Source organism: Mobula hypostoma, chromosome 4 (assembly GCF_963921235.1).
Source record: "Mobula hypostoma chromosome 4, sMobHyp1.1, whole genome shotgun sequence".
NCBI lineage: Eukaryota > Metazoa > Chordata > Chondrichthyes > Myliobatiformes > Myliobatidae > Mobula > Mobula hypostoma.
The window spans coordinates 15,048,372-15,075,056 of record NC_086100.1 but is presented as its reverse complement, the minus strand read 5'-3'; the positions used below and the strand labels follow the sequence as shown (position 1 = coordinate 15,075,056).

The window sequence follows — 26,685 nt, the reverse complement described above, 5'->3', positions numbered from 1 at the left end:
ACAGTTAGGGAAGGAAAGAGGAGGTATGGTTCTTCCTTGCCTGAGAAATTATTTTTATGCCTCACAGATAACCCCTCTGTTATATTGGTGTAATAGGGAATATAAGGCTAGATGGAAGGAAATAGAATTTGGATTAGTTGACAGTTTTCCTCTTCAGGCCTCAATAGCTGACAAAGGATTGATGGCCCAGTTGGAAAAATTTAATAATGCTTGGATAAATCTTACACTAAAAGTATGGCAGAAGGTGGTTAATTCATGTGGAATTAATAACATGCTAAAACTCTTTAGATGGTGTGCATATGATACCGAATTCCTTCCCAACAGAGGAGATAAAAGATTTGAGCTATGGATAAAGAAAGGTCTTACAACCTACCTCTCATTTATAGATTAAAGAGTATTACAAAGTTTCCAAATCCTGCAGGACAAACAAGGCCTAGAACATAATGACTTTTTTAGGTACCTTCAAATACGAAACTATGTTAACCAGAGTTGTAGATATACAGACCTATCAACAGTAGAATTAGAATTTTTCAAGATTCTGAATTCGGCTTGCAGGTCAATACCTAGTAAATCAGTTTCTCGCCTATATAATGCACTCTCCCATGCTAAAAATGTAAATACACTGTATATTAAAGAGAAGTGGGAGAAAGAAGCGGGGTTGGTACTTTCAGAGGAGGCTTGGGGGAAAATCTGCAGCTTTCAATGGTCCTCGACTAATTCTTTGACTTGGAGAGAACATTGTTGGAAAAACATTATAAGATACTTCAAGACCCCATATCAGGAAAAATATAAAGATACAAATGTGATGTGTTGGAGAAGGTGCGGCTCCAAGGAGGCAAATCATTTTCATATTTTCTGGGATTGCCCTAAATTAAGTCTATCTTGGGAAGGTATTCATAGAACATTAGTTAAGGTACTTAGGTCCCAGATACCTCTGAACTTTGAGACGCTCTATCTGGGGCATGTATTGTTCCTTGAACAGAAGGAAGATATAAAGTTGCTGCAGGCCCTCTTAGCGGCAAGTAAGAAATCAATCACTAGAAAATGGCTAAATCCAATACCACCTACATTAGAAGATTGGTACGAAATTATCTTGGAAATATTTAAAATGGAAAAGTTGACCTACTCCCTGAGAACTCAAAAAGAAACATTTTATCAAATCTGGAATAAATGGATTGAATATATAACCCCAATGCGAGCAGACTTTAGATGACTCTCCTAATGATTTATATTGCTCTTCTCATCAACACAGTAATATTGCTAACGTAAGCACCCCTAGTCTAAATGTTTGTTGTTTTTTTTTGGAAAATAGAGAATTAACACAAGTAAAGGGAAAGATTTGGGAAAGGGATAAAAAAAAATGAAAAAAATTAAGTAAATAAGTACATAGGGATTGGATAATTATGTCTGCGGGCAGGAACAAGCACGAACAAATTGGGATATAAACACCTACAATGGTTGGTATATAGGCTTGTATGCAACATTTTGGACCAGTGGAAATGGTCCAGAAAGGTTGTATGGAAACTATTATCACCATTTTTCTTAACAACTAATTTCATTACTTAGCCTAATAGGTTAGATTTACCACAGTACATAATTATCTATTTAAATGTTTATTTTGCTTTTATATCATCTCAATGTGTACTTAAGAATGTATAAATAATTGTAGTTTTATACATATAAAAAAATGGAAAAGGTTATACGTGTGAAAAAAGTACATGATAATTGTGAACTCCTTATCCAAATGAAAATAAAATTTAAAAAAAAAGGAGAAGATGCTAGAGAAGCTGAAAGGTCTGAATGTCAATGAGGCACCTTGAGCAGATAGGGTCACCACGTGGTTCTGACAGAGGTGGCTGAAATGGTTGTGGAGGCATTAGTCATGATTTTTCGAGAATCACTTAGATTCTGGAATGGTTCCAGAGGACTAGAAAATTGCAAATGTCATTCCACTCTTTAAAAGGGAGGGAGGCAGAAGAAAGGGAATTGTAGGCCAGTTAACCTGACTTCAGTGGTTGGGAAGATGTTGGAATCCATTACTAAGGATGAAGTTTGAGGTACTCTGGAGACACAGGATAAACTAGGCCTATGTCAGCATGGCTTCCTTAAGGGGAAATCTTGCCTGAGAAATCTTTTGGAATTGTTTGAGGAAATAACATGCAGGATAGACAAAGGAGAGCCAGTGGATGTTGCTTACTTGGATTTTCAGAAGGCCTTTGACAAGGTGCCACACATGAAGCTGCTTATCAAGTTAAGTGACCAGAGTATTACAGGAAAGATATTAGCATGGATAGAAGATCAGCTGTCTGGCAGGAGGCAAACTGTGGGAATAAATGAGACCTACCCTGTTTGGCTGCTGATGATTATTTGAATTGATGGCTTTGTGGCCAATACAAAGATAGTTAGAAAGGTAGGTAGTGTTGAGGAAGCAGGGAGTCCACGGAAAGACTTAGACAGATTAGGAGAATGGGCAAAGAAATAGCAGTTGGAAGTGTATATCATGCACTTTGGTAGAAGGCATAAAGGCATAGGCTATTTTCTAAATGGGGAGAAAATTCAAAAATCAGAGGTGTATAGTGATTTGGAAGTCCATGTGCAGGATTTCCTAAGGGTTAACTTGCAGGTTGAGTTAGGGTTAAGGGAGGCAAATGCAATGTTAGCATTCATTTTGAGAGCACTAGAATAGAAAAGCAAAGATGTAATGTTGAGGCTTTATAAGACACGGTCAGACTGTACTTGGAGTACTGTGAGCAGTTCTGGGCCACTTATCTAAGAGAAGATGTGCTGGCAGTGGAAAGGCTGTAGAGGAGGTGCACAAGAATGATTCTGGGATTGAAAAGGTTAACGATTGAGGAGCATTTGATGGCTCTGGGCCTGTACTCAATGGAGTTCAGAAGAATGCGAGGGAATCTCATTGAAACCTATCAAATATTGAAAGGTCTACACAGAGTGGATGTAGAGAGGATTTTTCCTATAGTAGGAGAGTCTCAGACCATATGGCACAGCCTCAAAATAAAAGGACATCGCTTCAGAACGGAGATGGGGAGCGATTTATTTAACCAGAAGGCGGTCATACTGTGGAATTCATTGCCACCGATGGCTGTGGAGGCCAGGTCACTGAGTATATTTAAAACGGAGGTTGATAGGTTCTTGATTAGACAGGGCATCCCATGGCTTGTAATTTTATTATCTTAACTCTACGGTGCCTGACTGCTTAAATGCATTTCAGAGAATCTGAATAGTCAGCACTTAGAGGGAATTAAAGTCTGTCTCTCCTGTTGTGTGCAATCAAAAAGTTATATATCTCAAGTTAGTCATAGCGTCATAGAGCAATACAGCACAGATAGAGGCCCTTCGGCCCAACCAGTTCATGCCAGCCATGGTTCCCACCCACCTAGTCCCAATTGCCTATGTGTATCCCATATCCCTCCATGCCGTACCCCTCCATGTACCTATCCAAATGCTTTTTAAATGACACTATTGTATTTGTCTCACCCACTTACCCAGACAGCTCAATTCCGTGCACTCATCACTCTCTTCATGAAAACGTTTCCCCTCAGGATAAATCTTCCATGATAATTCTATGCCCCTTAGTTTTGGACCCCCCTACTCTGGGGAAAGGACTGTTTCCACCCACCTTATCCATGCTTCTCATCACATGAAACACTCTGATAGAGTCCCCCCTCATACTAGAACATTCAAAGGAGTATAAATAAGATGTTTCATTTATCGGAGGAAAGGAATTGTTGACATCTGAGGCCAAAGCCCTGCATCAGGAATCCTGAAGCAATAGTAAGTCCTTTTCCACTAACAGCTGTTGCCTGACCATCAGAAATTCATTAGTTGCTCCAGATCCCAGCATCTACAGTCCCTAGTCATAATCAGAACCAGAATCAGGTTTATTCTCATTCTATAATAGCAATGCGATCACTTGATTCGAGTATGAGCTTCCTGTAGCTGATTGTCTGTTGGTGAGTTCTAGACAGTCTGTAGAGGCGGATCTGGGATCCACATATTCTGGTGCAGTGTAGGCAAGAGTAAGAGGTGTCTGTGGTTAGTAGTTGGGTCTTTCAGTTGTTCAGTCTCTCCTTTCACAGCTGCCACTTAGTCTGTGTGGCACAGCGAAGGTCATTCTCATGCAGCATAGCTCCCTCTTCAACAGATTTTCTCCAGGTGTACCTATTGAGTGCAATGTCTTCCCAGATTTTTGACGTAAGGTTGAATTTATTCAGGCTGATATTGATGTTACCTTTGAAACATTTCCTTTGCCCACCAGGGGCTTGCTGAACCTCTTTCAACAGGGTGCAAAGGATCTGTTTAGGGAGACATGAGTTAGGATTGACTGTGAAGTAAAGTTTGTTGATTTTTGGCAGCAGTGCAGTGCAAGACATAGAAATCAACTATGAAAATAAATAAACACCATAAATGAGGAATAATGAGATAGTCTTCGAGGGTTTGCCGACCATTCAGAAATCTGATGGCAGAGGGGAAGAAAGGGTTCCCGAATTGCTGAGTGTGCATCTTCAGACTCCTGCACTTCTTCCTCAAACTAATCAGAATCAGAATCAAATTTGGGTTTATTATCACTGACATATTGTCATCAAATTCTTTGTTTTGCGGCAACAGTCCAGTGCAATGCATAAACAATTACTATAAGTTACAATGAGAATATTTAAGAAAATAAATAAGTAGTACATAAATTCTGGTGTCCTTCTATTCTGAGGCTGTACCTTCAGCTCCTGGATTCCCCCTCTATAGGAAATATCCTCCCCAAATCGACTCTAGCTCAGCCTTTCAATATTCGGTAGGTTTTAATGAGATGCCCCCTGCCACCACCCCTCCTTCCCTTCACTCTTCTAAACTCCAGTGAGTACAGGGTCAGAGCCATCAAACACTCCTCGTACATTAACCCTTTCATTCCCAGGATCATTCTCATGAACCTTCTCTGGACCCTCTCCGCTGTTAGTGCATCCTTTCTTAGATAGGGAGCCCCAAACTGTTCACAATACCCCAAATGCCGTCTGACCAACATCAAAGAAGCCTCAGCATCACATCCTTGTTTTTTATATTCTAATCATGTCTGGAACATTCAGCTTTTTGTTATTACATTTTGATTGATATAGAAGATTTTGACAATATGAAATGCTTTTCAAATAGGGGAGGAGAGATATTAAAATGAGCAGACAAGCATCCTAGAGGTAGAAACAGTCAGACACCCCCGCTGTGTGAACAGGGGGTGGAAAACTTGTAGTCCAATATTCTGCTGTGCAGAAAATGATGGTGAAAATTATTAGAGTGCTCTCAAACATCTGTGTTTTTCTGACCTATCAGCTCCAGTGATACCACTGGGAAATGAAAGCAGCAATAACTATGTCCATCACACGTCCCCCTGCAAGATTCAGGCCATGGGTTCAGCACGTCAGTGTGCTGATGTGACAGATACCTGAGCTGAATGTAACACTGGTTACTGCAGCTGATTAGAACCCACAGTCCGCACCATTCTGAAATACATTGAATAATAAGCCCTCATGTGTTAGCAGATCACACAGCTTTTGTTAATATACTCAGCAGTGATGTTACTAAGTACACCAATACACCTGATTGTTAATAGCAGTATTTAATCAGCCAATCATCTGGCAGCAAGTCGATGCATTAAAGCATGCAGACGTGGTCAAGAGAGTCAATTGTTCAGACCTCACATCAGAATGGGGAAGAAATCTGATCCAATTGGCTTTGACTGTGGAATGATTGTTAGGTGGTTTGAGTATCTCAGAAACTGATGATCTCCTGGGATTTTCACACACAACAGTCTCTAGAGTTTACAGAAATAGGTGTGATAAACAAAAAAAAAATCCAGTGAGTGGCAGTTCTCTGGGTGAAAATGCCTTGTTAATGAGAGAGGTCAGAGGAGAATGGCCAGACAGGTTGAAGCTAACAGGAAAGTGACAGTAACTCAAATAACCACACATTACAACAGTGGTGTGCAGAAGAGAATCTTTGAATGCACAACACATTGAACCTTGAAGTGGATGGGCTACAGCAGCAGAAGACCATGAACATACACTCTGTGGCCACTTTATTTATGAGAGGTAACTAATAAAGTGCCCACTGACAGTACATGGAACTCAGAACATAATACAGCACTGAACCAGGTCCTCTGGCCCACACTCTTGACATAGAGTCTTAATCATAGAACACTATAGCACAGAAACAACCACCTAGTCCATGCTGAACTGTTACGCTGCCCAGTCCCATCAACCTGCACCTCCATACCCCTTCCTTTCATGTACTTACCCAAACTTCTCTTATACGTTGCAATCAAACCTATCACTTCCTCTGGCAGCTCGTTCCACACTCTCACCACCCTCTGAGTAAAGAAGCTCCCCCTGAGGTTCCCCTGAATTATCTCACCTTTCACCCTTAACCTATGACCTCTGGCTGTAGACTGCCCCAGCCTCAGTGAAGTAAAGCCAGCTTGCATTTACACTATCTATGCTCTTCATAACTTGTATGCCTCTATCAAACAACTCTTCATTCTCCATGGAAAAAAGCCCTTACTTATTCAATCTTTCACATGATACAATAGGCCAACTTCCGCATGGTTTCACTAAGGGGAAATCTTGATTAACATATCTGTTGGAATTCTTTTAGGAAATTTCAGGCAAGAAAGACAAAGGAAAGTCAGTGGATGTTGTTTATTTGGATTTTCAAAATCCTTTGACAAGGTGCTGCGCAATAGTCTGTGATAAAAGATAAGAGCCCATGGTATCGTAGGAAAGATACTGGCATGGATAGAAAACTGGGTGAATGGCAGGAGAAAAGAGTAGGAATAAAGGGGGCCTTTTGGTTGGCTGCTGGTGACCAGGGACCGCTTCTTTTCCCATTATATCCCATTGATTTGGATGATGGAATTGATGGCTTTGTGGCCAAGTGTGCCGATGATACAAAGCTAGGTGGAGGGGCGGGTAGTGTTGAGGAAGCAGAGAGTCTGCAGAAGGATTTGGACAGATTGGGAGAAGGAGCAGAGGGAATACAACAGAGGGAAATTTATGGTCATACAATTTGGTAGAAAGAATAAATGTGTAGATTATTTTCAAAATGAGCAGCAAATTCAGAAATCAGAGGTGCAAAGGGACTTGGGAGTCCTTGTGTAGAATTCTGTAAAGGTTAAATTGCAGTTGAATGTTGGCATTCATTTTGAGAGGACTATAATGTAAAAGCAAGGATGTAATGATGAGGCTTTAGAAGACATTGGTGAGACCGCACATGGAGTATTGTGAACAGTTTTGGGCCTCTAGCTAAGGGAGGATGTGCTGGCATTGGAGATGGTCCAGAGGACATTTCTGTAAATGATCCAGGGAATGAAAATAGGTATGTATAAGACGCGTTTAATGGCTCTGAGCCTGTACTCACTGGAGTTTGGAAGAATGAGGGAGGACCTCATTGAGTCTATGACCCAAAGGTACAGCCTCAGAATTGAGAGACGTCTCTTTAGAACAGACATAAGGAGGAACTTGCTTAGCCAGAGTGTGCTGAATGTGTGGAATACATTGCACAGATAGCTGTGGAGGCCAAGGCATTGGGTATGTTTAAAGCAGAGGCTGATAGGTTCTTGGTTAGCAAAGGTTTCAAAGGTTATGGGAAGAAGGGAGGAGAATGGGGTTAAGAGGGATAATATATCACCCATAATGGAATGCCGGAGCGGATTTGATGGACTGAATGGCCTAATTGCCTCTGATGGTCTTATGTGGTGTTATGCTGTATAAACCAACTACATGACCAAACTTATCCTTCCCTCTGACATAATCCATAACCCTCCATCTTTGTTGACACCCATATGCCTATCTAAGAGTCTCTTAACTGACCCTCGGGTGTCAACCTCTACCAGCACCCCAGGCCGATTGTTCCAAGCACCCACCACTCTCCATCTGATAAGCCTACCTCTGACATCTTCCCTCAACTTTAAATGGATGTCTTTTGGTATTGGCCACTGCCCATGCCAGAAAATCAGATAGTTACAGGGCAGGTAGTCAGATGGTCATGTTCCGAGGTAGAAATCTCAAATATGGAGAAAGCAGCTTTAAGGTGAGGCATGGAAAGTTTAAAGAAGTTTTACTTTACATTGAGAGTGGCTATTGAATAGACCTCCTGTACAATAAGATGGACTCTTGACCTCATCGTGACATTGTAGCGTATTTGTTTACCAGCACCGCAGTTTCTCTGTAACTGTATTCTGCATTCTGATTTTGCTTTTCATTTGTACTACATGAATGAAATGTTCTCTCTGGATACACATAAAATGATGTTTTCCACTGTACCTCTGTACATGTAACATTATAATGAACCATTTTACCAATACAAAGAATGGGTTAACATGGGTAGTGGTGGAGACCGATTTGATAATGGCGTTTTCAAGGCTTTTAAATGGGGGCATGAATATAAAAGGAATGGAGGGATATAGATCACGTGCAGGTAAATGGGACAGCACAGATGTGATAGGCTGGTGTGTGCTGTACACCTCTATGTTCGTTCTTATTTCAAACTACTTCTGGTGTCCTGTCCTTATTCAATATCACTTGTGGCATCTTGCCATGCATGAACTGCCTCCTGTGTTTCCTCTGTGGTGATAGTGACCACACTTTCAAACTGGCTGGAGTGTTTTGCTACATCAAGGATCAAGGACCAGTGCTCGACTTTATTCGCCATATATATCTACACACAGTGGCTACTTTACTGGGTACCTGCTGCACACATGTCTTGCATTCAGGGATGCGTTTCAGCACACCACTGTTGTAACGCATAGTTATTTGAGTTATCGTGACCTTCCTTTCAGTTTGAGCCAGTCTGGACAATCTCGTCCGACAAGATGTTTTCTCCTACAGAACAACCACGCACTGGATGTTTTTTTTTGTTTTTTGCACCATTCTCTGTAAACTCTAGAGAAAGTGGAGGCTGCAGAGTGTACATGAAGGAATTTGCAGTGGTCTGTTGCTGTGACATGCAACTTTCAACAATTATAAAGAATAAAGACGTATATAGAATATAATTTACAGGTTAAGTTATGGAATGAAATGTACATATATACACATAAGTACCATCATATATTTTCAAAGTAAACGGCATTGTAAAATGTGGTTTAAAGTGTTTACAGTGCAGAGTGGTGATGGAAGTGACAGGTATTGGGATTGGAGGGGTTAACTAGAATGGTTGATCAGATTAACTATCTGGGGGAAGAAACTTTCAAGGTGGTGTGAAGTTTGTGTTTTAATAGCACTATAGTGCTTTCGGAGAGGGAGGTTTTGGAAAAGGCAGTTTTGCAGGGTGGGTAGTGCCTGCAATGATTTTTTCTGCCCACTTGTTTGCTCTGGACACATACAAGTCCTGCAGTGACGGTGGGATTCAGCCAATGACCCTTTCTGCTGACCTGACAGTCTGCTGTAGTTTGTGTGAACTGTGACAGGATGCTGCACCGAACCAGACAGTAACAGCTGATGTGAGGGTGCTCTCTGTGATGACAGTGTAGAATCGCACCAATATGCTGTGGGGAAGATGGAATTTTACCAACTGTCACAAGAATATATCCCCTGACGAGCCGTTTTGTTTATGAAAGCAGTTCCTCCTATGAGTCGTTGTTATCATGTCCCCACTACATTCCCTCCTCAGCGAGGGAAAGCACATGGAAATGCAACCTAAGGGTTAAGAACAAAAGTCCTCCGCTGATCACATGTCTGGTGTCAACTCCCAAAAGATGACTCATCAAGGCGGGTTTGCTGTTGGAACAGTTTTATTATTCATGCAGAAAAATGTTTGGAATTCTGCCTTCTGCTCTGGGATTGTGCCTAGAATTCAGTGTCACAAGCACTCAGTGTTCACCAGAGCAGAACACAAGGGACCGATAAGTCCCCAGGTTCAGCTCCTCAACGGGTGCAGTGTGAGTGTCTGTTCCATGCAGTAAAGGACCATAACGCATATGTAGGAGCAGAATTAGGCCATTCATCCCGTCAATTCTCTTCCATCATTTGATCACTGTGCTTTATTTTCCCTCTCAGCCCTATTCTCTTCCTTTCTCCCTGAATGCTTTGATTTACTTACACTCGATGCCAAAAGACCAAAAGACATAAGAGCAGAAATAGGCCATGCAGCCCATTGAGTCAGTTCCACTGTTCAATTGTTGATTTATTTTCCATCTCAACCCCATTCTTCTGGCTTCTCCTATAACTTTTACACTTTTACTTATAGGATTCTATCAACCACTTCTTTAAATGAGGCCAAGTCATTGGATATATTTAAAGTGGAGGTTGGTGGGTTCTTGATTAGTCAGGGCATCAAAGGTTATGTGGAGAAGGCAGGAGATTGGGGTTGAGAGGGATAATAAATCAGCCATGATGAAATGGTGGAGCAGACTCAATGAACCGAATGGCCTAATTCTCTTCCTGGGTCTTATGGTCTTACCTGCACTGCACTTTCTCTGCCGTTGTAACACTTCATGGCGTAGATATTGGTTTTCTTGTTCTACCTCAATGCACTGTGTAATGATTTGATCTGCATGACAAGCATGCAACTCCCTACTAAAAGCAATTCCAATCCAACCTCCAGTTCCAATTCAAAGAGAAGTTAAGAGTTAACCATGTTTCTATGGGTGTGGGGTCACATACATCAGATAAAGTAGGAACATTAGTAAGCTAGATGGGGTTTTACAACAATCCAGATTAAAGCTCATCATTACTGCTATTGGCATTCATTTCCACCTCATTTTAATCAACTGGATTTAAGTTTCCCTGGCTGTCTTCATACTATTTGAACTTGTATATTTTCCGAACCTCTGCGTTACCATTTTCCAATACGTTCCTGTCTGTGGAAACAGTTTATCACGATTTCCCTGACACAAAGCCCAGTTGGGATAATCATGGAATGAAGGTGCTCAGATGAAAGATTGGCTTAAATGTTTACTCTCAGATATTACAATGACTCACTTTCTGCTTTTTCACAACAACCAATATCCTTCATACACTTTTTGAAGAAAAAGTCTGCTAAACAGTTCAATGCAAGAACTGATAACAAAGTAATCTTGCATTCATGTGTCCTATAGCACAACTTGTGTTTCTTCTCTCTCTCACATTTCAAGAGTTAATTAAGTGTCCTGGTACTACATTCAGTACCCAGTTGGAATATCCGTCCCAGCCCACAGTTTGTCATAGCACATCAGAGACCTAAGGAGTCACAGAGCACTACAGCACAGAAACAGGCCCTTTGGCCCATCTAATCTGTGCCAAACTGTTAACCTGTCTAGAACCATCGACCTGCACCCGGACTATAGCCCTCCATAACCCTCTTATCCATGTACCTATCCAAACTTCTCTTACACATTGAGATTAAACCCGCATCTAGCAGCTCATTTCTCTCTCTCACAACCCTCTGAGTGAAGAAGTTCCTCCTCCTGTTCCCCTTAACCAATTCACCATTCACCTTTAACCCATGACCTCTAGTTCTAGTCTCACCCTTTCTCAGCGGAAAATGTCTGTTTGCACTTACCCTATCCATGCCCCTCATAAGCAGAAATAACCCTCAGCAGCAGAAATTAACTTCAGTGAGATAACTTCAAAACGTAGTTAGCGTGTAATTTGTTAATTTCTGTTATCACTCATTTTAGGAACTGGTCAAAATAATCTTAAAACTGTTAATTTTTTTTCCCCCAGTGCTGAATGGCTAATGTGAGAAGGCATGATTTTAAGGCGATTGGAAGAAAGTCAAAAGTAGGTTTGTGACACAGGGAGTGGTAAGCACGTGGATCGCACTGCTGGGGGAGGTGCTAGAGCTGGATACGTTAGCGAGGATTAAGAAACTCTTAGATAGACTCATCATTGATAGAAAAATGGAGAGCTATGTAGGAGGGAAGTACTAGTTTGATTTTGGAGTTGAAAGGTGGGCACAACACTGGGCTGTACTGTTCTATGTTCAAGAATAAGAATATTTCAATATTTAATTATGCTGTATGAATAATAGTGTTTAGATTTAATAACATCAAAGTGTACATATTACTTAGAATACAGAGCTTTAGATTTGTCTGTTACAGTCTTCAGAAAGTCAGTTCTGATACTCAGTGACTTTTATTCACTAGTGGCAGCACAGTAGCGTAGTGGCTATCATGGCACCTTACAGTGCCACTGACCTGGGGTCGATTCCCGCCGCTGTCTGTCGGGAGTTTGGAATCCTCCCTGTGGCTGCATGAGCTTCCTCCAGGAGCTCCGGTGTCCTCCCATATTCCAAAGACATAAGGGTTACTAGGTTACACACATCAAAGTTGCTGGTGAATGCAGCAGGCCAGGCAGCATCTCTAGGAAGAGGTACAGTCAACGTTTCAGGCCGAGACCATTCGTCAGGGCCTGAAACGTCGACTGTACCTCTTCCTAGAGATGCTGCCTGGTCTGCTGCGTTCACCAGCAACTTTGATGTGTGTTGCTTGAACTTCCAGCATCTGCAGAATTCCTGTTGTTTGAGGGTTAGTAGGTTAATTGGTCATACGGGTGTAATTGTGTGATGCGGGATCGATGGGTCGGAAGGACCTGTTATTGTGCTGTATCCCCAAATGAAATAAATAAAACAGCCTTACGGCTCAGATATTTGTTTACATCATGTAGGCAGAAGAGATTAGTCTAGTTAGACATTTGATTACTAATTTAGTTGGCTCAGCACAACATTGTGGGCCAAAGGGCCTGTTTCTGTGCTGTACTGTTCTATGTTTTATCTTTCTTAGTGCCTCAATCGAAAACTTTAATTACAACTAATTATCATGTTTGATTCCACCACCTTCTCCTGCAATGAGTTCCAGGTATCAACCACACTCTTTGTTAAAAAAATAAAACTCACCCCTTTGACCCTTTATAACTTATTTCTATTATCTAAATCCTATGCCCTCATGTTTTCAATACCTCTAATTTCTTCACTCAGAGGGTGGCATGAGTGTGGAATGAGCTGTCAGTGGAAATGGTGGATGGAGGCTCTACTGCAACATCGAAGTGAAGTTTGAACAGATATGTATGAGAGAGGAATGGAGGGCTATGGTCTGGGTGTAGGCAGTAGGCAAAAGACCAGGTCAGCACAGACCAGATGGGCCAAAAAGCTTGTCTCTGTGTTGTATTGGCCCATGACTCTATGATTCTGACATTTGGTCTCAAAAGGTTATATAGTTCTATCAATCCTCAGCCTCCTTCCCCCCAGAGAAAACAGTTTCTCCCCAGAACTAAAGTCCTCTAAACCAGTCAATGTCCTGGTGAATCCCCTCTGCTCTCTCTCCAGCTAGTCATTGTGCTTGCATTACTGCCCCCATCTCTCATTGTCACAGGTTGCTTAGATCTCAGCATGTTAGCACAGTGCATTCGTATGGATAGGTTGTTAGATACCAATGGGTGTGGGGTCAGTGAAGCTGAGCTAAAAGATCAGCCTGGTGAAGCAGGTAAGAAAGAATGAGTCGACTGCTCTACCTTCCGATTCTTATATGGCGATGGACACAGCAGCCACAGTGTTCCTGCGGTGGAGATCATGAACGTTGAAGAGAAGGGTCATTTTTAAACTCGTACACCACGCTAATTTGTGGTATCTTTTCAGCAGAACCAATCAAATGAGTAGAGGGCTGCCCCTCTTCCAACTTAGTCTCACATTGACACTTACCAGTAACAAAGCAACAAATTTTACGTCATACTGTAAGTCCGTGAATATAAAGCAGATTCTGATTCTGATTCTGAACTGTTCATGAATCCATGAACACCACCTTGTTATTTATCTCAGGCACTATTTCGTTATTTTTGTAACTTATTGTAAATTTTATGTCCAGCACTGTACATGAAAACAACACATTTCATGACATACACTCTGTGGCCACTTTATTAGTTACTCCTGGACACCTGCTCGTTAATGCAAATATCTAATCAGCCAATCGTGTGGCAGCAACTCAATGCATAAAAGCATGCAGACATGGTCAAGAGGTTCAGTTGTTGTTCAGACCAATCATCAGAATGGGGAAGAAATGTGATTGCAATGACATTGACTGTAGAATTATTGTTGATGTCAGACAGGGGTTTTTGAGTATCTTAACATCTGCTGATCTCCTGGGATTTTCACACACAACAACTAGAGTTTACAGAGAATGGTGTGAAAAATGAAAAACATCCAGTGAGTGGCAGATGGGCAAAAACACGTAGTTAATGAGAGAGGTCCGAGGAGAATGGCCAGACTGGTTAAAGCTGACAGGAGTGAGACAGTAACTCAAATAACCATGCAATATAACAGTGGTGTGCAAAGGAGCATCTCTGAACACACTACACTCTGAACTTTGAAGAGAATGAGCTACATAAGCAGAAGGCTACAAACACACACACACACAGACCACTTTACTAGGTACAAGAGTTAGCTAATAAAAATGCCACAGGGTGTACGTATGTCAGTGATGATAAACCTGATTCTGATTTGGACTTCATTTACCTGTGCGTTTTCGATGGCTCCAGAATGGCCATGAATGTTCCTGGCATTAACAGTGTTAATGATCTATGGGCTTTAAGTTGGAAGTGAGCAGTGGTTGCTGCTGTTCTGACCTTTTCAGACCTAAAGAAGATGGCAAGCTCCTGTTACATATTCCAGTTGGTTGTTGGTGGTGTTCAGTGTCAGTGTGGCTGGGTTGGTCTCTCATTTCTGAGTGAGGAGATTGTGGACCCAAGCCCAAGTGCTTGAGGTCATGAGATGGGACGACACCCTGGGCACTGTGTAGGAGGAGTGACGCACTCATTTCAATGGAGACGTTCAAAGTTCAAAGTAAATTTATTATCAAATTACGTATGTGTCACCATACACAACTGTGAAATTCATTGTCTCGCGGGCATACTCAATAAATCCTTAGAATAATAGCCATAACAGAATCATTGAAAGACCACCTAACTAGGGCATTCAACCAGTGTGCAAAAGACAACAAACAGTGTAAATAAAAATAATAATAATAAATAAATAAATAAATAAGCAGTAAATCTGTGGAACATGCGATGAAGAGTCTTTGAAAGTAAGTCCATAAGTTGTGAGAACCCTTCAATGCTGGGTCAAGTGTAGTTGAGTGAAGTTAACCCCTTTGGTTCAAGAGCCTGGTGGTTGAGGGGTAATAATGGTTGGTTTCTGAACCTGGTCATGTGAGTTCTGAGGCCCCTGTACCTTCTTCCTGATGAAAGCAGCAAGAAGAGAACATGTCTTGGGGAGTGGGGGTCCCTGATGATTGATGCTGTTTCCCTGTGACAGTGTTTCATGTAGGTGTGCTCAATGGTTGGGAGGGCTTTACCCATGATGTACAGGGCCAAATCCACTACTTTCGTATGGTTTTCCTTTCAAATGCGTTAGTGTTTCCATAGCAAATACAATATAGTCTTCACTACACGTCTATGGATCCCATGGACTCCTAAGGATGTAGAGGTGCTGCTGTGCTTTCTTTGTAATTGCACTTACACGCTGTGCCCAGGACTAGTCCTCGAAATAATAACACCAATGAATTTAAAGTTGTTGACCCTCTCCATCTCAGGTCCTCTGATAAGGACTGACTCGTGGACCTTATGGGAAGGTAAGGAACCCTGCCAGGGTCAGGTGGGATTCCAAGATTCCTTGGTTCCCAGTAGTGTATTGTAATCTGTTCTCCCACCCGACACCATCCCTAGAGTATTGACTGCCCTAAGGAGATGTCCCACTTCCGTGTTGAATTCTGTATATAGTGAATAAACAATAAGTTATAGATTCCAAAGCCAGATAGTAATGTAAAGGATGTAAAACACAACAGATGGCACGGGCATAAAGTATCGTCATTCAACATGAGCCAAATCAAATCAGTAAAGATGGTGCTGGGGGCAAATCTACTCAAATCAGTGAAGATTGTGCTGGGGGCAGCCCACAAGAGTTACCAGACTTCTGCCAATATAACATGCCCACAACACACTGACACACCCGTATACCTTTGGACTGTGGGAGGAAACCAGAGCACCCAGAGGAAACCCACGTAGTCATGGGAAGAACATACAATCTGTTTGTAGGCAGTGGCCCGAACTGAACCTGAATCAGTGATCGCTGCCACCATATAGCACTGTACCAAGCCTACCAATGGTAACTTTGTGAAGGAAATTGCATTAAGTCTCGAGAAAGCAAGGTTGCAGAAATAAGTGGAAGGAGCTTACATTGGATTCGTTTAATTTTTGAAAGGGAGGGTAAAGACAATGGACCGAATGGCCTCCTTCTATGCTGTACTGTCATGCAACATGGCGTGTACGAAACATTACCATGGCACCAAAGCATTGCCAAGATACTGACAGGAACATGAACACAAAATCAAATCAGATGTATTATATTGGATAAACGTCATTTTAAGACCTGAAGACTATAACATATCGCAGCAGCATGAGTCCATTCGGCCCATCGGATCTACTTCACTGTTCCAACATGGCTGATTTATTATCCCTTTCAACCCCATTCTCCCGCCTTCTCCCTGAAACCGTTGACATCCTGACTAATCACAAACCTACCAACCACCGCTTTAAATACACTCAATGACTTGGCCTTTACAGCCACCTGTGACAAAGAATTCCATAGATTCAGCGCCCTCTGGTAAAATAAATCACTCATCATCTCTGTTCTAAAGTCAAAAAAGGGAGGTTGACATTGGTGCTGTTCATTCTTGAGACTTCAGAGATCTGGATATGGATATTGATAAGGATATGGATGTTGATCAGGATAAGTTAAGGACAGGGATATGATAAGAATCAGGTATTGGTATTGGTCTATTATTGTCACATGTACCAAGATACAATGAAAAGCTTGCCTTGTTTGCTGTTCATACAGATCAAATCCCTGAACAGTGCATAGAGCTAGAATACATTAAAACAAAACTATGTAGAATAAATGCAAATGCTACCGAGAAAAGAGCAGCGCAGGTAAACAAAGTGCAAGATCATAACGAGGTAGATTGTGAGGCCAAGAGTGCATGAAGTCCAGTCAGGAGTCTGATAACAGTGGGATTGAAGCTGTCCTTGAGCCTGGTGATAAATTCTTTCAGGCTTTTGTATCTGCTGCCCAATGGGGTGGGCCGGGGGTGGGGGGGGGAGGAAGACCAGGTGGGTGGGGTCTTTGATTATGCTGGCTGCTTTACTGAGCCAATGAGAAGTATAGACAGAGTCCACAGAGGAGAGGCTGGTTTCTATCATGTGCTGAGTTGTGTTCTCAGCTCTCTGCAGTTTCTTGCAGTCACATGCAGATGATTGCGACACCAAGCCATTATGCATCCAGACAGAATGCTTTCTGTGGTTCATTGATAAAAAAAAAATCATAAGGATCGACGGAACAAGCCAAATTTCTTCAACCTCTCGAGGAGCTAAAGGCGTTGGTGAGCTTTCCTTGCCGTGACATCAATGTGGTTGGACCAGGACAGGCTTTGTTCACTCCCAGGAACTTGAAGCTCTCAAACTTGTCAACTTCAACACCGTTGATGTAGGCAGGAGCATATGTACTGACTCCTTCATGAAGTCAATGACCACCTCCTTTATTTTGTTGATATTGAAGAAATGTTGTCATGACACCATGTCATAGAGCCCTGTATCTCCTTCATGTACACTGACTCGTCGTTATTTGAGATGCGTCTCACTGCCGTGGTATCAGCTGCAAACTTCCAGATGAAGTTAGTGCGCACAGTCACAGAGGCCACACAGTCATGAGATTACAGGGAATAGGGTAGGGGGACTGATGACGCAACCTTGTGGGACACCCATGTTTAGATTAATCGTACTGGAGGTGTCACTGCCTATCCTTACTGATTGTGGTCTGCAATTACATAATTACAGTAATTGTAGGTTTGTGGTAAGGTATAGTTATGGTGTGGATAATGTGGGGTATGGTATAAGATAAAATATGGATATGCTATAGATAAAGTAAGGTATGGTATGGATAAACTAGAGGTATAGAAATGGATATCTATATCAGCTGTATAGATAGGGTAAATGCGAGCAGGCTTTTTCCACTGAGGTTGGTTGAGGCTAGAACCAGAGGTCATGGGTTAAGGGTGAAGGGTGAAATGTTTAAGGGGGGCATGAGGGAGATCTTCTTCACTCAGAGGGTGGTGAGAGTGTGGAACGAACTGTCAGCAGAAGGGGTGGATGCGGGTTTGGTTTTCAATATTTAAGAGAAACTTGGGTAGGTATGTGGATAGGAGAGGTGTGGAAGGCTATTCTCCAAGTGCAGGCCAATGGGACTAAGCAGATTAATAGTTTGGCACAGAGGCCCTATTTCTGTGTTGTAGTGCTGTACGACTCTATGAATAAGATATAGATCTCTATAGGGGTAAGGAATGAATATGGTGAGCTAAGATGGAAACAGATTTAGGTGACGTCTCAGTGATGGTATCGATAAGTACGTAAAAATACTGTCCAGGGAGCAAGCAGCTTTCAGCAATTTCCTGCCACTCAGAATGACAGCTATTAATTCATTTGTAATGACTGCACAATTAATAATAATGGAGACTGTGTCAGGGTCAGCACACTGAGCTTGTGACAGGGTTTCCAGACAATCCCATTTTTATTCTGCCCATTCAAAGCAGCCATAGGTTTGAGGTATTTCTGCAGGGTGGGTTTAATGCCTTTTAATTGGGACCTGCAGCGAGATTGTGGTGCTGAGGGGATTGTTAGCCTCAGCCAGTACGGTCACTGAGCACATTCCGGGCTTTTGGCCATGAAGTTGTTGATATGATAGTCAGAGGGAAAACATCATGTGGAGTCTATGCCTTGCCCCTCTCGCTTTCACATTCCAACCCCGTTACCTCCAGCACTAATTTTACCAAAGCCAATCAAACTGACAATCTGCCAATCACGCAAATTCCTTTTGCTTCAGCTTTCGCATACTGCCAATAGTATCCTGGACCCTAGCCTTTCTATGTTTTACTATTAATGCAGATACACTCAGTGGCCACTTTATTAGGTACACATGTGCACCTAAAAGATCTAATTGGCCAATCATGTGGCAGCAACTCAATGCATAAAAGCATGCAGCCATGGTCAAGAGGTTCAGTTGTTGTTCAGAACAAACATGAGAATGGGGAAGAAATGTGATCTAAGTAGTTTTGACCGGGGAATGATTGTTGGTGCCAGATAGGATGGTTTCGAGTATCTCAGAAACTGCTGATCTCCTGGGATTTTCACATACATAAGTTTCATCATTATTTGAAATGTGGCCCACTAAACAGTTTACACAAAATGGTGCCAAGTACTAGAAACATCCAGTGAGCGCCGATTTTGTGGCAAAAATGTCTTGTTAATGAGAGAGGTCAGAGGAGAATGGCCAGACTGGTTCAAGCTGACAGGAAGGCGACAGTAACTCAAGTAACCACACATCACAACAGTGCAAAAGAGCTTCTCTGAACGCACAACATGTCAAACTTTGAAGTAGAAAGGCTACAACAGCAGAAGACCGTCAACATACATTGTGGCCACTTTGTTAGGTACTAGAGGCACCTGATAATGTGACTACTGAGCATATATTAATCTCCAAGGAAACACACATGCACTCATTACATTGAGTCTTAGGGACTGGCATAATTGGTGTAGAAATTTTTCTAAGTTTAATTCAAATGTAAAATTCAGTTTGCTTCAAGTCACTGGACCTCCACTTGAAAGCGCCACCGCACATTAGAATCAGACGTGGTTTATGATCGAGATCCATTGAAAAGCTTGATTGCCTAGTGTTCATACAGATCAGATCATTGAGGTAGAACAAGTTAAAGCAATAACGATGCAGGAAAAAGTGTATCAGCTGCAGAGAAAGTGCAGCACAGGCAAACAATAAAGGTGCAGGTTCATAACGAGGTAGCTTGTGAGGTCAAGATTCAATCTCATTGTATTGGGGAACCATTTAACAGTCTTGTCAGAGTAGGATACAAGCTATCCTTCAGCCTGGTGATACATATTTCAGGCTTCAGTATCTCCCGGCCAGTGAAAGAGGGAAGAAGAGAGAAGATCGAGGGTGGGTGGGGTCTTTGATCGTGCTGGCTGTTTTACTGGGGCCTCGAATAATGTAGACAGAGTCCATGGAGGGGAGGCTGGTTTCTGTGATGTGTCCACAGCTCTCTGCAGATTCTTGCAATCATGTGCTCAGCAAGGTTCAAAGCAAATTTATCATGGAAAGGATATACAGTATATATCACTATATATTACCCTGAAATTCATTTTCTTACAGGCATTTGCAGTAGAACAAAGAAATACAATAGAATCAGTGAAAAACAACACACACAGACTGACAAATCACCAGTGTGCAAAAGAAGACAGACTGTGCAAATACAAAAATAAACAAAACCAATAGAGCAGGCGATACCAAGCTATTATGCATCTAGAGAGAATGCTTTCTGGAAGGTATCCTACCTGGATATATAACTGCATTGTTACAATATAGGAATACAAATTTGCACACCCACCTCTTTTGCTTTATTCAGGTGACCACTGTGTTCAAGAACTGCTACATTCCTCCAAACAACCAGTTGGTTCTTGACCCAGCCTGCATAACCCTAACCCTGCCTCAACAACAGAACACTGAGGACTACTTCTTGCATTGTTGCATTGCCATGGACATGGGTCTGCCACAAAGCAAAGTTCAAAGTTCATTGGAAGTACATATATGTCACCATATACAGTACAACCCTGACGTTCATTTACTTGCAGGCATCCTTAGTAAATCTATAGAATAATAACCATACAGAATCAATCAAAGACCGTCCAATCAGAGTAACGTAACACTGATAATAAATCTGATTTTGATTGTGTATTTTTGTTGTACTCGTGTTTTGGTTTTGTGCAGTGTCTTCACTGTTGTATAATTGATGATTAATTTGTGCATATTGTGTGTATTGGCTGAACCTATGTGCCTGTGATGTTGCTGCAAAGCAAGTTTTTCACTGTGCTTGTACCTCAGCTTATCTGTATGTATGGTAAATGGAATAAACTCCATTTGACTTGAAAGGTGATTTGTACAGTAGCACAGTGCCAGGGACCCCAGTTCATTCCTGACCTCAGATGCTGGTTGTGAGGAACTTGCACATTCTCCCTGTGACTGCATGGGGTCCCACTTGGGAATTTAGTCTTCATCATTATTATGTGTTGTGCCATATGACATAGGGGATCATGATTGGTCTTGGCAAATTTTTCTGCGGAAGTGATTTGCCAATGCGTTCTTTTGTGTGGTGTCTTTACACGATGGGTAACTGCAGCCATTATCAATACTCTTCAGAGATCGTCTGCCTAGTGTCTGTGATCCCATAACCAGGACTTGTGATATGTACCAGCTGCTCATACGCCCATCCACCATCTGCACCCATGGTTTGACATGACCCTGATCGGGGGACTCAGCAGGTGCTACATCTTGCCCAAGGGTGACCTGCAGGCTAGCAGAGGGAGGGAGCCCCTTCCATTGGCAGAGATGCGTCTGAACCCTGCCATGTGGGTAGTAAGGGAAATTAATATATTAACAAAACGGACTTGAAATTGGTCTCAGTAATTGTGAAGCAAAACAGTTGTACCTTATTAACACCTTTCAAAGAAGAACATGATTAAATTACAAAATGTACTGAAGAGTTGTGGAATGTTTCTGGGACTGGAGAGATTGAGACAGAACTGTCTCTGACTGTTTCTTTTGGAGCAAAAGAGACCGAGGGGGTGAACTTATAGGCGTCTACAGTGTTCTGAGGAACATCGATAAGGTGGATGATCACACCCCTTTTTCCCCAGGGGAGGGGAGTCCAATACTGGAGGGCATGTTCTGAAGGTGAGAGGGGAAAGATTTAAAGGGGACTTGAGGGGCAATTTTTTCACACAAAAGGTGATGGGTAGATGGAACAAGCTGCCAGAGGAAGTGGTTGAGACAGGTACAGTGAGAACATTTAGAAGACATTTATATATTTAATTTTTATTTGGAGATACAGCACGGTAGCAGGCTGGCTCATTGGGTTCTACGAGCCTGTGCCTCCCAATACACCCATGTGGCCAATTAGCCCACTAACCCGTACATTTTCTGAATGGTGAGGGGAAACCGGAGAACCCAGAGGGAACTCTCGCAGTCAAGGGTAGAACGTACAAACTCATAAAGGAGAGTGGAGGAATTGAACCCGGGTCACGGGCACTGTCATAGCATTACGCCAACTGCTATGCTACTGTGGCACCCTGAAGGTGCATGGATAGGAAAGATTAGGGATGTATGCCAAACACAATATGTCAGCATGGATGCATTGGGCCGAAGGGCCTGTTTTCATGCTGTACAACTCAATGAAATCTGCCATCCTCACCTGCTCTGACCTATGTGTAACTCCAGACTTAGCACTGAGGACTCTTAACTGTGTTCACAATAAGGATGTGCAATAAATGCTGTAATTAATATATCACCTAATAATGAGAAAACAGTCAAAAACTGAGAACTTAAGAACTTCTTAATGCATCCATTGAAAGTGTAGAAGAATTTACAAGGATGTTGCTGGGATTTGAGAACCTGAGTTTAAGAGAAAGGTTGAGTATTTATCCTCTGGAATGTAGGAGAATGAGGGGAGATATTATGGAGGTATACAAAATGATGAGGGGTTCTGATAGGGGAAATACAGTAAATGCAAGCTTTTCCCCTCGAGCCATAGGTTGGGGGTGAAAGCTGAAAGATTTAAAGGGAATGTAAGCCTCTTCAAAGGATGGTGTGATTGTGGAGCAAGCTGCCAGCAGAGGTGGTGGATGTTGGGTTAATTGTAACACTTGTTACGTACCAGCAGCAATAGATGGTAAAATGAGTCAGGTTTTAAAGTTAAAACCACTATATTTATTAGTATCTACCCAAAAATATAAGAGATTAAACAAAATAAACAGAAGTTAACAGTGTTATGTATGTGTGTGGCTCCCAAACTGTCAAGCTTAGGAACAGTTCTTAAAGTCTGAAGATGGCAAACGAGAAAGGTCCAGTAATCCACGAAATAAGTGAGGGGAGAAAGTTATAAATCCACGTTATTGTGTAGAGAGGAGGATCACGAAGAATTCCACAGGTTCCACGCTGAGAAAATGAAGTAACGGTTGCCAAAGATCTTATCTGTCGAGTCGTCCTGAAACCTACGTAGAAATATCACAAGGTGACAGTCACGGAATATTGCTTAACATATGTGGTTACCACATAACATACCTGAAACCATGTAATGGTTAACAAAGGTGGTCACCACTGGGTACTCCAACAAAATCCACGTATGGATCATATGAAGTGACAGTCACACATCCAATGTGCGCTGGGTGCTGTGGATCAACCCAGTTTTCTCAGGACATGGGAAAGTGTCAGACTTTACCCATTGCTGCAGCAAGTGTCTGCCAGCTTGCGGTCCAAACTTCCACTCTCTCTCTCTCTCCCTCCCCCCTCTCCTCTGAAAATCCCAGTGGTCTGCCCACAGCTTGTTATACTGACATCATAGCCCCGCCTCATTTAGGCATTTTAAAGTGACACCCACAGTAAATGAAACCATGGTCACGTACACACTTAAGAGAAATTTGGATAGGTACATGGCTCGGAGGGGTATGGAGAGCTATGGTTCAGGTGTAGGTAGGTGGAACTAGGCAGAAGACCAGGCTGGCATGGACTAGATGGGCCAAAGAGCCTGTTTTTGTGTAGCAGTGCTCCATGAATCTGTGACTCTTTTGCTCAAATGACCAGATACACCCACGCTGGTTATCTCCTGCCTTCCTTACCTCATTCATGTCTAGGGAGCAGATATGAACTTTATATATAAAGCCAGCATTGTATTGTATTCCCTGTAATTCCCGCCCTTTCCTTGGCTGCTGAATTGGTTAAGATTTCCTTTGGTAAACTTTAAATTGGAAGGAGAATTGTTTTAAAGAGTGTTTCCATCAATTGATGACGTTTACAATCACTTGCAGCCAACAATGCTTCACATTGATTCTGAATGAGGCTGCTGATCCATCAGCAGAGACCAGTGCAGGGTCAGGGGAGAGTCAGGTGAACTAATCCGGTTTCAACATGCCTCAGGTCATCTGTGCTCTGGCAGAAACGCCTCCTCCGGAATTCTAAATCATGATCAGCTGCACGTTGCCGCGCCACCTGTCCTCCGTGCAAAAGGTCTCCCGCACCAGAACTTTTAACCTCAAGTCCATCAGGCAGTGTTCAGCACAGAATGTCCTGCAGGCACTGCAGGAGAAGGATTTGATGGACACGGTGGATGGTTCCTATACAGATTGCCCAGGCCATCTGGAAGGATGCCTTATCGCCAGACCTCACCAATAGGCAACGAAACACTGTCTATTTGGGCAGTCAGAGGGCCCGCCCCACTTAAAGCTTTCCTGGGCCATCACTCCCACCACATGCTGCCAGCAGGATGACTGTAGTGGGGACAGGATGGCTACTCACCTCTTTGCAGTCTTGGGTTTGCGAAGAGAAAGATGCGAGGGTCTGTGTCGCAGTTCATCCTGAGCAGCTATGTGGCAGAGGACTCACTGATCCACGGGCTGTCCAGGGACACACAAGGAGACGGACGTCAAGTGCTGCTGGAAGATCATCAACCCAGCAAAAGACGCCCTTACGTCTGCCCAAAGCTGGTTGGTCTGCCAGCACATTCTGGGCTGTAGCAGCACGTGCTGAGGGATGCAGCCACTGCAAGGGCTTGGGGTACAGGGTTCTACCGTCACTGGATAGGGAGGGGCCAGACTGGGTGAGGAAGCCCCTCAACTATTGTAGTAGTGTACCACCTCAGGAGGTCACATGAATGGCAACAGTCTCATTTGTTTTAAGGATGTAATAGAACACTATGAATACGATAAGCACGGTTAAGGATGTATGCCAAACACAGGTAAATGGGACTGGCTCACTTAGTCAGCATGGATGAGTTGGGCCGAAGGGCCTGTTTTCATGCTGTACAACTCAATGAGATCTGCCATCCTCACCTGGTCTGGCCTGTGTGTAACTGCAGACTTACCACTGAGGACTCTTGACAATAAGGATGTGCAATAAATGCTGGAATTAATATATCACATATCACAAATACGCTGTGAGCACGATATAATAGAGCATCTACTGTACAAAGAATGCTGCCACAAGAAAGCGACATCCATCATTAAGCGCCCCACCACCCCACCATCCAGGCCATGCCCTATTCTCACTACTGACATCGAGCAGCAGATACAGGAGCCTTAGGTCCCACACCATCAGGTTCAGGAACAACTAATACCTTTCAACGATCAGGCTCCTGAACCAGCGTGGATAACTTCACTCCTCAACGCTGAACAGAATCCGCAACCTATGGACTCACTTTCAATGTCACTATGGCTCTTGTTCTCATTTTTTTAATTAATTACTTGTATTTGCTCAGCTTGTCTTCCTTGGCACATAGATTGCTTATCAGATTCGTGTGTAGCTTTCCATTGATTTTATTGTATTTCTTTGTTCTATGGTGAATGATGGCAAGACAATGAATCTTAGGTGAGGAGAGCATATGGTGACATATACGTACTTTGATAACAAAATTTCCTGTGAACTTTGAACTTACTCAGAGCATTGGGGCAGAACAAGGTAAAACATTAACAAGGCAGGATAAAGTGTAACAGCTACAGATCAAGTACAGTGCGAGTATGCAGCGAGATTATATTGAGGTAGATTTAGGGGTCAAGCTGATCATATCAGGAAACAATTTAATAGTTTTATAGCAGTGGCTTATAAGCTGTCCTCAAGTCTGGTGGCTCGTGCTTTCAGCATTTTGTATCTTCTGCCAAATGGGAGCGGGGGGAAGAGAAAATGTCCGGGATGGATGGTGTCTTTGATTGTGATTACTTAAAGACAAAGGCCAGCAATCCACTGAGACTGCAGTCATAATGAGGCAGGGTGAGGTATAGGTAAGGTGATCTCCAGGCCAAAGTAAGGGATGAACTGGGAGAATCCATACCAGATCCTCACAAACTCCACCTCAAACATTAGACTCTGTTACGAACTGAGATGCCCCCAAGGAAGGTCAGTGAATAAGAATCAGAATCATGTTTAATATCACTGACATATGTCATGAAATCTGTCATTTTGTGGCAGCAGTACTTTGTAATACATAATAATAAATCTATAAAATAAGAAAAAAATATAGAGAATTAGATTTAATAAGTATTGCAAATAAAAGAGCAAATAAAAGAAAAACTATTCTGAGGTAGTACACGTGGGTTCATTGTCCATTCAGAAATTTGATGGCAGAGGAGAAGAAGCTGTTCCTAAAACTTTGAATCTTTATGCTCAGGCCCATGTGCCTCCTCTTTGATGGTAGCAATGAGAAAAGGGCGGTGTGTTTTAACCCTGCATAGCACAAGGGACAGAGTTGTAAACAGGTTTATTTTCTTTTCAAAATACCAGCCAGCAAACTAAAGATAAAATAAGTACTAATCTGCCCCATTATACAGTTACATAGTGTATCTGCATGTCAAACAGCTGTTACAATAATTCCACATGTCTCTGTCCTAGGGTCGCTGCTCCAGAGAGAACTGCAAGTACCTTCACCCTCCACCCCACTTAAAAACACAACTGGAGATCAATGGACGGAATAACCTGATCCAGCAGAAGAACATGGCAATGCTGGCCCAGCAGATGCAACTAGCCAATGCCATGATACCTGGAGCACCACTGCAGCCCATG

The 26,685-nt window shown here is 42.5% G+C and overlaps 1 protein-coding gene across 11 annotated transcripts in view; it reads left to right on the top strand.

Annotated features, from left to right (window-relative positions):
- mbnl1 (muscleblind-like splicing regulator 1) overlaps positions 1-26,685 on the top strand; it is a 331,477-nt gene that overhangs the window by 219,507 nt on the left and 85,285 nt on the right. For all 11 annotated transcript variants that reach the window (XM_063045328.1, XM_063045320.1, XM_063045323.1 and 8 more), the window contains one exon: positions 26,515-26,685. In XM_063045328.1, the coding sequence (XP_062901398.1) occupies positions 26,617-26,685 (69 nt within the window). In that variant the 5' untranslated portion in view covers positions 26,515-26,616. The remainder of the gene's footprint in view (positions 1-26,514) is intronic.